General features: G+C 53.4%; 1 protein-coding gene across 1 annotated transcript in view; it reads left to right on the forward strand.

The window, feature by feature from the left end:
• The window catches only part of Igsf21 (immunoglobin superfamily member 21), a 219,290-nt gene that overhangs the window by 136,443 nt on the left and 70,216 nt on the right, over positions 1-12,631 (forward strand). Inside the window, exon 3 of the mRNA XM_041651210.1 lies at positions 5,236-5,357. Coding sequence (XP_041507144.1) covers positions 5,236-5,357 — 122 coding nt within the window. The remainder of the gene's footprint in view (positions 1-5,235; positions 5,358-12,631) is intronic.

A 12,631-nucleotide genomic window follows, 5' to 3' on the forward strand; every position in this document is an offset into this window, starting at 1 on the left:
GGGTAACTGGATTTAGAAGCGTCAAAGAAACCCAGCTCTGGACATTTTTGCAAGAGAATTTCTAGATGAGGTTAAGTGAGGTGAGAAGACCCTCCCTGAATGGGGAAGGGACGACAAGGGGCGGGGGAGAGGAGAAGGTGGGAGGGAGGGAGAGGGAGCCCTAGACCTTGGTATGGCCTGGTACCACCCACATGCATGGTGGCCCTTTCCCTTAGTTAATCCTCTGGGAACTTCTGACAACGACCCTCAGAGGCACACCCACACGTGTGCCTCTCTAAGCCTTCCAGATGCTTCTCGGTCCAGTCTAGCTGAACCTACACGCCTCCAAGGAGACTTCTGGGGTCACCTTTCCTCTCAAGGACCTCTGTACCCCCAGGAGCATCATGGGTAGCTCTTGGCATATGCCTGTCACCGCAGACCTGCCCTCTCCACTCATCCTGTAGTTGGCTGTGGCCTGAGCTCTGTCCCCACCAGATCCTGAATGGGGCACACAGTTCCTGCCTCCCTCTTGCCTGAGGACGGAAACTGTGCCCGTGTCTCGTACACTTAGCACCCTTGCCCACAGCTTATGGTCCAGCCTCAGCTCAGAACCTCTGACCAATTAGAGCACCATAGTGGCCCATGGTGCATGCATGGAATCTCAGGGTTCAGTAGGCAGAGGCACCAGTCAGTCACTCTCAGAAGTTGGAGATCAGATTGGACTCCCCATACTGAGTTTCAGCACAGCTAGACACTGTCTCAAAAAAAAAAAAAAGTAAAAGAAAAAAAAGTAAATAAAACCATAGAAAAGCAGACTCGTCCTTGAGGCTCTCCTGCGCTGCGGCCTCTAGCAGGGATTTATGACTCAGGTAATTCTTCCTTGCTTTGTCTGGGGTGTGAGGGGTGTGGACGTGTGGGGGGCGAGTGTATTTTCCTCGCCATAAAACCCTCAGTCCCAGTGAATAAATTTGAGGAGACAGTTTTACTGGCAGGTTTTCCCCCCTCTGTTGTGTAATAAAAAAAAAATGGAGTGAAATTTGAGATTGGGACGATGAGGGCTGCGAGTTTCAGAAGGATATCAAAAGCTCTCTACCTGAAGGTAGGCAAGGCTGGAGCCAGAGGGCTGCCGAGAACCTGCTGCCTGCCCTTCTCAGGCTGCAGCTGCCATGCAAGGTGAGGCCAAGGGGCAGTTAGGCGGCCTTGCCAGCCTGGCAGGACGGGCAGGGAGTGCTGGGCCTCAGCTGGGCCTTCAGTTGCAAAGTGACTTGCGTGATGCTTGCCTTCCCAGGGCATGGGGGGAGGCATACAGATGAGATGGAAGGTTTCCCACCTTGGTGTGTATGTGCGTGTGTGTGCAGGTATGTGTGAACACGTGTACAGGGATGCAGGTTCTTGTGTGTGCTTGTACACATGTATGTAGATGCTCATGGTATGTGTAGGCACAAGTATGTACATGTTTATAGGTACATTTGTGTGTGTGTGTATACATGTTCATGTGTCTAGGTGTGTGTGTGTGTTTGCACCCGTGCACGCATGCAATCATACATGTGTTAAAGGCCAACCTTGTGTCCTTCCTCAGGTGCCCTCCATCTTAGTTTTTAAGCTGGCACTCAGTGATTAGGACAGACTAAATGACCAGAGAGACCCACCTCCCCTGTGCTGGGATTACAGACATGGGCCACCATGCCCAGCTTTTTTACTGTGTGCTGGGGATTAAGCTACCTCCCCATGCCAATCTCAGCGTATCAACAGTTGTTACATGCCAGGACCTTCATAATGACAACCAAGAGTATCTCTAGAATATGCCATGTCCCCTGGAAGAGAAAGGGGTCAAAATTGTCTCCCAGGGGCTGGAAAGGTGGCTCAGCAATTAAAATCACTTGCTATTCTTGCAGAAGACCTGGATTCTGTCTCCAGCACCCACATGGCAGCTCACAGCCATCTGTAACTCCAGTTCCAGGGGATCCAGTGACCTCTTCTGGCCTCCATGGGCACTGCATGCACATGATATACAGACATACTGACAGTCAAAACACTCCTATTCATAAAATAATGAAATAAATAAATAAATAAATAAATAAATAAATAAATAAAATTGTCTCCCAGTTGAAGGCCCCAGTTGAAAAGTACCTTGACGTCTGTAAGGGGCCAAGTATGGTGGACCCACCCTGTAAGTTTGTTCTGACTTTGAAAGTAGCCAAGCCACTCGACCCACTCACCACAGACCCTGCACCTGTCTCGTTCAGTCCACTGTGGGCATACAGTGGTTAAGGCATCAGCCTCAGAAGCAGGCTGTGGGTATCCCCACAGAAAGCCTCATGCCAGTGAGACGCCACCTCCTCTCACACACCACATCTCTCCTCCTCCACGCTGCCACCCTACTCTGGAATCCAGGTCCTTCTGCAGAGCAGGTGAGGCAAGAAGTCATCTCTCTCTCTCTGTCCTCAGGCTACACAGATGAGAACAAAACAGCCGATTTCAGAGGGGAACAGACCAAATCATGAGCTAGATAAGTCCAGAATAGTGATGAGAGGCAGACAAGCTTGGTGAAGGCCGATAGGAAAACCAGTCAGGGAAAGTCCTACTGCTGATCCCACTGAGAGCCACCCAATCTATGAATGTGTTAGCATCCTTCCACCTACCACTGGTACTCACTGAGGTGTCCTTGTTCTTGGTCGCTCCTAGTCTATGGGACAGGTAACAGAAGTGGCCAGGGCATGACACAGTTGAAGCCCCGTAGAAGCTGGCTGCACTAAACGTGTGTCTTACTAAAACCACCAACATATAGTTGAAGGCAGCCTGGGTGCTGATAAGGCCAGTCCTCCCTGTTTGGGGGGGGGGGATGACAACAGATGCCTGGGGAAGCCACCCTCAGCATCTCCCCATCCCTGACCACCTCCCTGGCAGCCCCCTCCCCTGCTTCTACCAGAGGAGCCGCAGGGAGTTAATTCTACTTCTCCAGGCCCAGGCATGAGGCCGCCCCGTTGCAGGCTGTTAGTGTGGAGCCCAGCTGAGCGGCGAGAGGCTGCAAGCTCGCGGTCTATAATAGAGTTGCTGAGACAAGCGGAAAACTGCAGCCGAGTAAACAGATAAATAATTGAAACAGTGACAACACATACCTTGCTGCTGTGTGGAGTAACACTTTCATTAGCGGGAGGCGGCGGAGACCAGTCGTGTGCTCAGACCTGGCTCTCCGGCAGCTGTGAACAGCAGGACCCTGCAGCAACCTGGGCCCCAGCACCGGGGTACCCTGGCCTCCTCCTAGGGACTGTCCCAAGGGTTGCTACAGAAAAACAAAGGCAAGCGTCCTGTACTGATAGACCCTATCTGTCTGTTCCCGGGTCGCTGCTTCTGGTGTGGCCTCCCTCTTGGACTTGCTTCTGGAAGACCAGAGGAGGTTATAAGCAGAACCCAAATCTGACCCTGGGTGACTGGTGTCTGCAGGGGGGTGGGCCCTCAGTGGTGGCACTCTATTGTCAGCATCCTCTCGGGCCCCTTCCCTCTTGCTCCGGGCACTCGAAGCTGTCACTTTCACAGAGGCAGCTGAACTAACCCCTCCTGCGTCTGCCCTTGGCTCCCACCACCTGCTCCACCAGGCTGACTCTTCTCGCACCTCCTGCAGAAGCAGCTTTGACTTCACATCCTCCAAGATGCCCTTGTGGGTGCTCCCCGCCCTCAGAAAGTGCCCTTCCTTCTCTTCTGGATTCCCGTACCATTCTGGACCTAACCTCTCAGGGTTTATCAGAAATGGCTGTGATGGCTTGGGCTGGTAAGAGCACCTGTTCTTCAGGCCTGGAATCCACATGGCAGAAGGATAGAACGGACTCTCCAGTTGTCCCCTGACCTCCTCAGTCACACCCTACAGCATGTGCGCATATACGATAATAGTAAGAACACTAAAAAGAAGAAATAGTTGCAATGTAGTTTATTTGTCTTTCCACAAGTTATTTGCCTTCTAATGGTCCCCTGGCCCTCCATTCCCCCCGCCCCTCTTACTAGCTAGCCTGCCCCCTCCCCTGTCTTCTCTCTACTGACTAAGGCTCTGGGACCATAGCTCACTCTACAACTCCCATTCTGGTCCTGCCCACAGTTACCCAGGCCGCACTAGCCATTTCAGCAAAGCAGAGCCTTCGTGGTGGATGGAGCTCCTGGTGCCTGGAAAGACTTAGCAGGGAGAGGCCACTAGCTTCCTTCCACCATGCCTGCAGGGCCTCAGAAGCCCCCCCCCCACCGTGTTCCACCATGCCTCCAGGGCCTCAGAAGCCCCCACTCAGTGTTCCACCATGCCTACAGGACCTCAAAAGGACCCCCCAGTGCTCCACCATGTCTGCAGGGCCTCAGAAGGACCCCTCAGTGTTCCACCATGCCTGCAGGACCTCAGAAGCCCCCCCCCCATGCTCCACCATGCCTGCAGGGCCTCAGAAGCCTCCCCCATGTCTGCAGGCCTCAGAAGCCCCCCCCCCCAGTGCACCACCATACCTGCAGGGCCTCAGAAGGCCCCCAGCATTTGCAGAATTGAAAGTCCAGCCCCTCCCTGCTCAAAAGCCAAGGCTCTGGTGGCTGGCACAGGCTTACTCACAGGCTGGCTGCTGCCTCCCAGCTCCATATCACAGGGCTTTGCAAGAGGGAGGAGGAATGTGGCAGGGGAGTTCTGTGTGGGGTGCTCTTTGTGGTCAGCACACATGTCTTCCGTCTCCTTCTCTAGGGCGTGGCTTAGGTAGTGAGTTTGGCCTCCGGAGGCCAGAGGCTACCATTCTTTTTTATTAATTAATTTGCTTTATTTAATTATTTATTGTGCGTGTGTATGTGTGTCTATGGACATGCCACAGTGCACGTGGAGGTCAGAGGGCAACTCCCAGGAGTCGGTTCTTTCCTACCATGTTGAACCCAGGAATCAAATTCAGCTTGTCAGGCTTTGGCTGCAAGCTCCTTCACCTGCTGAGCCATCTCGCAGGCCCTGTGGCTCTTACAAATGCCTAAACTGTTAGTGGAGTGCTGGGATTCAAAGACCAGGGAGACCTAGCAAAGGCTATCAGCCTGGCAGCCTCTATGGATAACGGAGGGGCGGGGCAGGACGGGGCGGGGCAGCTCACACCTGCCGCACCTGTGTGGGACTCTTCCTCTGCTTAGGGAGGGAGGGAGGGAAGGAGGGAGGGAGGGAGGAGCAAGGGCGGGGACAAGACAAGGGAACTCCTGAGGAAAGCAGTGACCAGGGTCCGCTGGGCCCTCACTTGTGGCTTCTCTGCTCTGTGGCAGGTGACAGATGGTGGCACCATCAAGCAGAAGATCTTCACCTTTGACGCCATGTTCTCCACCAACTACTCACACATGGAGAACTACCGCAAGCGGGAGGATCTCGTGTACCAGTCCACTGTGAGGTGAGGCCACCCGAGCTGGCAAGCTGGCGGCAAGCATGTGAGCCGGAAGAGGGAGGGGCGGGCCTGGGGGCATACGGGGCCAGCTCTGGACAGCATCCCCTGGATGCTCTTAGGCAAAGGCTTTTAACCTGTGGGTCATGACCCCCCACAGGGGTTGCATACCAGACATCCTGCGTATCAGATATTTACATTAGGATTCCTAACAGTGGCAAAATTACAGGTAGGAAGTAGCAGTGGAAATAATTTTACGGTTGGGGGTCACCACAACATGAGGAACTGTGTGAAAGGGTCCCAGCATTAGGAAGGTTGAGAACCGCTGCTCTTAGGGGATGCAACCCCCTCCTTGATCTGGGGCCTCTCTGCAAAAGTGGAGCCACACCCCGGAGGGAAGAGGCAGGAAGAGGCGGGACCTTAGCTCCTCTTCTAATCATGCAGGGTAGGCTTCACAGATCCTTTCTGCGGGTGAGGACTCTGAGGTCCAGAGAGGGCGAGATCTGTGCTGAAAGTCACCCAGCTCACAAGGCAGAGCCAGGAAACACATGCAACACATACCATTGTCCCCCAAGATCCCTAAGGTCACAAAGACCCCAGGTGGGGACACCTAGACTCTTAGGTCAGGAGCAGCAGGACAAGGAAACAGGAGCCCTCCCTGGTTTTCTGAAAAGCTGCAGAATCAAGATAATTCAGCCTCATACAGGGGCCCAACATACTCTACATATGTGGGTGCCCACAGCCCTACACATTCCGCAAAGGCCCCCATTGTCTTTTATTCCCCTGACCCGTTATGCATGTTAGTCTCTTCTGATGGGGGTCTCTCCTGTTTTTGGTCACCTGGTAAACTCCTCTTCAGTCTTCAGAACCCCACTCAGGCTGTTCCATCTCAACAGCAAATTAGCAGACTAGACCGCTCTGGGCTGGATAGCGAGGCTCCCTCAGTCCCCACCCTGCTCCAGGAAGGGGATCTTATGACCTGTGTAAAGTAGCTTCACAGTAGTGCTGGGTATGAACATACAACCACACACACCTGCACACAGGCACATGCGCACGGGCATGCACACACACGCATGCACACGCACACGCACATGGGCATGTACACATAGGTGCATATATGTGCACACACACACACACACACACACACACACACACACACACACCTGCACACTCTTTCCTACTGTGTGGTAAACACTTTGCCTGGTGCTCTCAGAAGGCAGGGCTCTGACAGAACCCAGGCTGGGACACTTGGGTTTGTGGGGCAGCAGGAGCACCCCAGTGAGGATGTGATGCCACACAATCTTCTGAGTTCTGACTGACAAGGCTCCACCCCTCAAATGGGACTCTCACCTACCCTTCCCTCTGCTCTTAGCACTAGGTCTCTGCCAAGGTCTGGTTGCACATCTGTGCATGACAGCATTTGCAAAACGAATGGGCCCAGAAAGCTCTGGAGATGCTCCTATGTGGTTGGGGGCCTTGGCTTGCATGAGAGTAAAATTACAGAATGGGACAGGAGTGTTTTGTTTTTGTTTTGTTTTGTTTGCTAAAGGCGCTACTGGCTCTGCACATGGGATCTGGCTGGAACCTCCTACCTGCTGAGTGAGGTTCAGGAGGTGGCTGTGAGCCCCTCTCAGCCTCTGTCCCAACCCCCCCCCCCCCCCGGAGCTGGTCCCTCCCCCTCTCAGGCACTGAACTAGGACCCCAGTCCCAGCTGTTCTTTCTTGGAGCACCCGCAGACAACGAGGGTGCCCTGGGCTTCCGGGAGGCAGGCAGGTACCTCTCTGTATTTTCCCTTCTGAAAAGCAGCTCATGGCAAGGATAAATCAGTTAGCATCAAGATGAGAGCAGAGATAAAAAGCATTTTAGAAAGGAAAATAAGTAGTGCCCTGAGAGTCACAGAGAGTCCCTCGACAGGGGACTTCCTGGCTTATAGCCAGGTTTCCCTAAACACAGTCATGGGAGGAGTGGGTAACCCAGCACCCAGCACTGGCGGACCCACTGCTCCCAGTCACGGGTGTCCCCACCCCCCACACACCATAATCCCTTAGCCAGAAGGAAACACAACTCCCGTATGCACCTCTTGCAGCCATGCCCCTGCCCCTGTACACCGGCATTCAGGAAGTCAGCAGGTGCCTAAAGACCTGGGTTCAAATCCCAGCACAGCCACTGCTTACCTAGTGCCCTTAAACCAGCTCCTCCCCCCATCCCCTTGGAAAACAGGCTGACCAAATTAATCTTCCCGAATTGTGGAATTTGGTAGAAATTGATGCCCAATGAGCCCAAGTCAGATGCTGGCTGCAGGTGATCCAGGGTCAGTTTCCTGGTCTCTAAACATGGTTGAGTGGAGCATGTTCACCCCTGAGTCTCGAGCAACCCTTTGTCCCCACCACAAGGCAAGCTCCACCTTGTGCCAGACCCCCCTAAAGTCTCGGTGTGTGCACTTGCTCTTCTGCACCTCACACTCCTCATCAACAGCCTCTGGGACTTGGAAAGGTAGCAGCTCTCTACACCCCCTCTCAGCATTTTACTTTATACAGGGGTCAAAGTTCAGTAAGGTCAAGGGTCTCCCACTGGAAGGACATGAACTTGGCCACACCTCAAGCCACCTCTTCCTACACCTAGACCATGGTGCCGTCTTTGTTTTACAGTTGATAACACAAGACCCAGAGAGGGTACAAGACCTGCCCAAAGTCACACAGCAGCAGCAATTTGATCCAATCTTAGGACTTAGGGCCCAGGCGCCTTTCTTTCCCCATGTTCATGCGGGGGTTTCTGCAGCCTTCTTTCTGAGCCAAGACACCAGGGGCTCCTGAGCAGAGAGTACCCCAGGGAGCAAAGCCACCATGCTTAGGGGATACCAGGAGACAGTGAAAGAAGAGACGGCGCTGGGAGCATCTCCTGACGCCCAGCCAGTGGAGAAAGAGCTGCCGCGGGTGCCAGGCAGGCAGCAAGGCCCCGTTAGGGCTGGTGGCGGGGCTCCGGGCTCCGCATTTACATATAAATGAAGATATTTACAAATTAATGCATCTCGGCCCTGAGTCCCAGCTCTGCAGCTGTCTGAGCTGCTTCCTCTTCAGCTGGGAAAGAGGGGTGAGAATGAGGCTGGGAATATTACCAGGAACCGGCAGAGAACAATTTCCTGGGGAGCCTCAAGGAGCCCCAGGGACTCCCCGTGCTTGTCTGCAGCTGGTGGGCAGAGAGAGGGTGCCTGCCTCCTGTGGGTGCAGGTGTGCCTCCCTACAGTGTCACCTTGGGCCACGTTACTGTCCCTCAGAGGTCCCGGTCCATTCAGTGTGCGATGGACTGGGGAAGTGGGGAAGAGGCTGGTGGGCAGCGGAGGAGGTCACTCCTCAGACCAGAGTAGGGGGTGGGCTGGGCAGGGAGGAGAGTACCCTGCAGTGTAGGGCAAGAGTACTAGAGTATTAATACTAGGTGCTAGAGGACCACCTACCATGTAAAGCGTTGGGCCACAGAAAGTAGTGAGTGTGTGAGTGTGTAAGTTCACTTGTGTGGGTGCACGCACGTGTGTGCAGGGTGACACTTCCTCACTCTCTCTACCTTATACACTGAAGCAGGGTCTCTCACCTAAGCTGAAAGCTCATTTAGTTTCACTAGTCCAGCTAATAATCTAGCCCTGAGAATGCCCTATGTCTGCCTCTAGGGTTGCTGGGCTCCAGGCAGGCAGGCTACTGTAACCACAAGTGCTGGGGAGCCGGACTGCAGTCCTCACACTGATGTAATAATTGCTTTATCCCCGGAGCCATCTCACCAGCCCCCGGAAGAAATATTTTAGGATGGTGAATGTGAGTCCCTCATGTGCAGTTTCCTGATATATAATACACACTATGGCAAGGAGGACAGGCCAGGTTTGGCCAGGGCACAGTTTGGCAAGGTTTAGTTTAAGCTATCCAAGCAATTTCCAGTGTGCAGCCTCTGCTATGCAAATGAGGGCCATGTAGATAAGGGTCATGCAAATAGGGGTTATGCAAATAAGGGCATTCCTGATCAGAGAGGGTGGGTCTCAGGGAACGTGGGCGGGGGCTTCATGACACAGATGACATCCGAGCAGAGAACTTGAGTATAGACAGTCATGCGTCAGTGGGTGGGGCAGGAAGCAGGGTCATTTCATATTTGCCGGCCCAGCAAACACAAAGACCTTGAGGTGAGAAGGGCTGCCTGAGATGGAGCATGGCCAGGGCATAAGAAACAACGAAATAAGTAGCAATTTACCCTCAGCTTCCTGGAAGTCACTGAGGGCTGCGGCCCACTGTGACCCATACTTGAAAGTTCACACTGGCTACTTGAGCAGAGGGAAGAAAGGCAAAGTGATCCACGGAGGAGGCGGGTCCTGATCTCCGAGTCCCACAAACACGTGAGGACACGTGTCCTCTCACGTGGCTGAGAACAGCTGGTTGTTTGAGCACAGCCTGGGTCTCCATGGAGAACTGATCACACAGCCTTTCCCTCCCAGGTTATGATCGCAGGGAGCAGGGTGGGGTGCAGGTGAACACTGTCAGGTAGACACTAAAGGAAGTGACTGTCCCTGATGGCTCTGAAGGGTTTCGGGTCACCAAGGCGGCAGAGCCACGGTATACAAAAGAGGTTGGGGCTTCAAACCTGCCCCTTCCTCCCCATGATCCCACCAGGCAGCAGGGTCCGCACCTCAGCACTCAGAATCTGCTTGATATTTATCGAGGGGTACTGTGTAATGGGGGGTGCCAGAGCTGAGGAGCCGCTCAGACACAGGCAGAGATGACTCAGCTGGTCGGGCCAAGGAGATAGTGGTGATGGTGGCATTGAAAGTGAAATCAAAATCAAAAGGGGCTTCGAGACAAAAAAGAACTGGGAACAGGGTTTCTAAGTGGAAGGGACAGCGTGTTCAGAGGAGGTGGGGCACCCGGAGAGGGACAAGGCCACTCCAAGTAGGCAGACAATGGTCTTTACAGAGAAGCCCTCTGGAGTCTGCTGTAATGAAAACACACTTCTGGGTTTTAAAATAGACACATTAACAGCTCAGTCCAAAGAGCCGGCATCCATGGCCCTTCGAGACCTTACACGTCTTCCCCTGAGGGTGTATCTTAGTATGTGGCTTGCTTGAATGCTTGTCTTGCCGTGAGTATAAGAAAAATGCGGTCCCAGCCGTGGTGACTTGGAAGCCTGAATCCTTGGCCCCTTGGTCCTCTGGTTGCCATCATAAGCAATGCATCTGTTTCCCCACAAAATGCATGTAATGGGAACTCCTTGCCCATTGGGTAGTCACTCCGTCACTTACTCTCAAGCACATATTGAGTGCCTACTGTGTGTAGGGCTTGCTGGGCATAGACAGTCTATAGGGTAAAATCAAACTCCACCTCTCTGGAGATGGCCACTCCGTATTCTGCACACCCAGTTACAGGCCCATTGTGAAAATGTGCCTCTCTCCCAGCTCAGATCCTCGAGAAAAACGGGTGAGAATTATGTGGTGAGAACAAATTTGGGCCCCTTCCAGTATGTCCGTCTTGACAGTTGATGTCTGTTTTAATCATAAGAGGAAACCCCCAGCCTTCAACCGTGGTGGGAGTCCTGTCTGTCCCTATGGCAAAGTCAAGGTTTTTTTTTTAGAAGGAGCTGCAGTTCCCGTTCTGACCACTAGGGGAGCTCTCAGGGACTTGCCTTTGTGCATCTCCTGAGCCAATGCTAGGCCACCACCAAGAGGCAGGATAAGAACCACCGGCTCAGTGATCTGCTTGGAAGTTGCCTAAAAATGTGAATTCCCCAAAACTACCAGGGCAGACTTTGATTCCAGCCCGGAGTTAGACTAGAAAACCAGGAAGCCGGGTGTTAAACCGATGCTGGCATTGAGACTTAAAGAGCCCACCACCACAACACCTGCTCCTGTGTTGAGCCTAGTGGCAAGAGATCCATGGACAAGCGCTGTAGAGATGGCTCAGTGGCTTAGGACACTGCCTACTCTTCCAGAGGACCAGGGTTTGGTTTCCAGCACCTCTATTAGGTGGCTCATAACCACCTGTAACTCCAGCTCGAGGGGATCTGATGTCCTAGACTCCATGGGTATCTTCACTCAGGTGCACACACACACATGTACACACACACATACACTCACATACAAACACACACACACACACACAGAGAGAGAGAGAGAGAGAGAGAGAGAGAGAGAGAGAGAGAGAGCTGCTGAATGCTCTGATCGAGGAATGTAAACCAAACCCAAGGCAAATGCTGGGAGAGAGATGCGGTTTTCCCAGTCTCCCTGCTGCTGCAGCTGACCCATCCAATTCCACAGATCTGTGAGAGAAATCCTTCCACCTAAGAGCCCTTGGCTGTGTTGCCCAGGTCCCCATGGAGCTGTCCTCACCTGGGCCCCTTCCTCCTCTGTCCCTGCTGTTCCTGTTCCTGCCCAGGGTGTTGACCTGTCCCCTCCCCAGTTCGTCCCTCCTCAGAAAGCATTCCCCCTTTCACCCAGAAGCGCTCCAGGCCCAGCTCAGATATCCATTTGGTTCAGTTGCTTCCCTGCCCCTCACCAGCAGGTGGAATCCATCCTTCCTTCAAGGCAAGAAGCCCGCTGTCTTTCCTTCAGCTTCCCAAGCCAATTGCTATCATTTCCTGGCCCCTTTGCTGGCCTGGGTCATGAGGGACCCTGTAGGGCAGCCCCTGTCTCCTCCATAGTTCAGGCGGCTCCTTGGCACCTCCTCCTTCCCTCCCTCTCTCCACCCATCCCCCAAAGTGGATATTTGCCATTCCTTCCCTGACATTGGCCTTCATTGATTTTTCCAAATATTTTTCTTTCCTTTTCTTCTACCCAGGGCCCTGGGACTGCCTGGGGTATGTCTGTTATATGTAGGGCACATACATTCTCACTCACATTTGCATGCACACATGTATGCATACACACGTGTGCGCACTTGCATGTACAACCCTTTCATCTCTGGATTGGAGTAAGTGTCTCCATAGTCCCAGCATCTTGCTGGCAATACAGCCCCTGCCACTATTTCCATGGTTGGCAGGAGGGCCAGGACATGCCTTCTCTGTATCTTGGGAGAATAGAGGCATTTTGAGGCAGGAAAATGGAGTGCATTTGCTGAGGCCACAGCTTCCATTAGGCAGCCTCGCCCACCCACCTGCCCCAGGGAGACCACTGGGTTTACAGAACACCCTACCTTCCTGCATTTCCCCAATTCATCCATAGAGCCAGGGGGCAGAAACGCTACAAAGCTGTCTTCTGCCCTCTGGTGAAGAGCTGGGGTATTACAAGTAGGGGCTCACATGTTGCCCACCCCTGTCTC

Source organism: Microtus oregoni, unplaced genomic scaffold (assembly GCF_018167655.1).
Source record: "Microtus oregoni isolate MIOR12 unplaced genomic scaffold, Mior012 000005F_ref0000423, whole genome shotgun sequence".
NCBI classification, from domain to species: Eukaryota; Metazoa; Chordata; class Mammalia; order Rodentia; family Cricetidae; genus Microtus; species Microtus oregoni.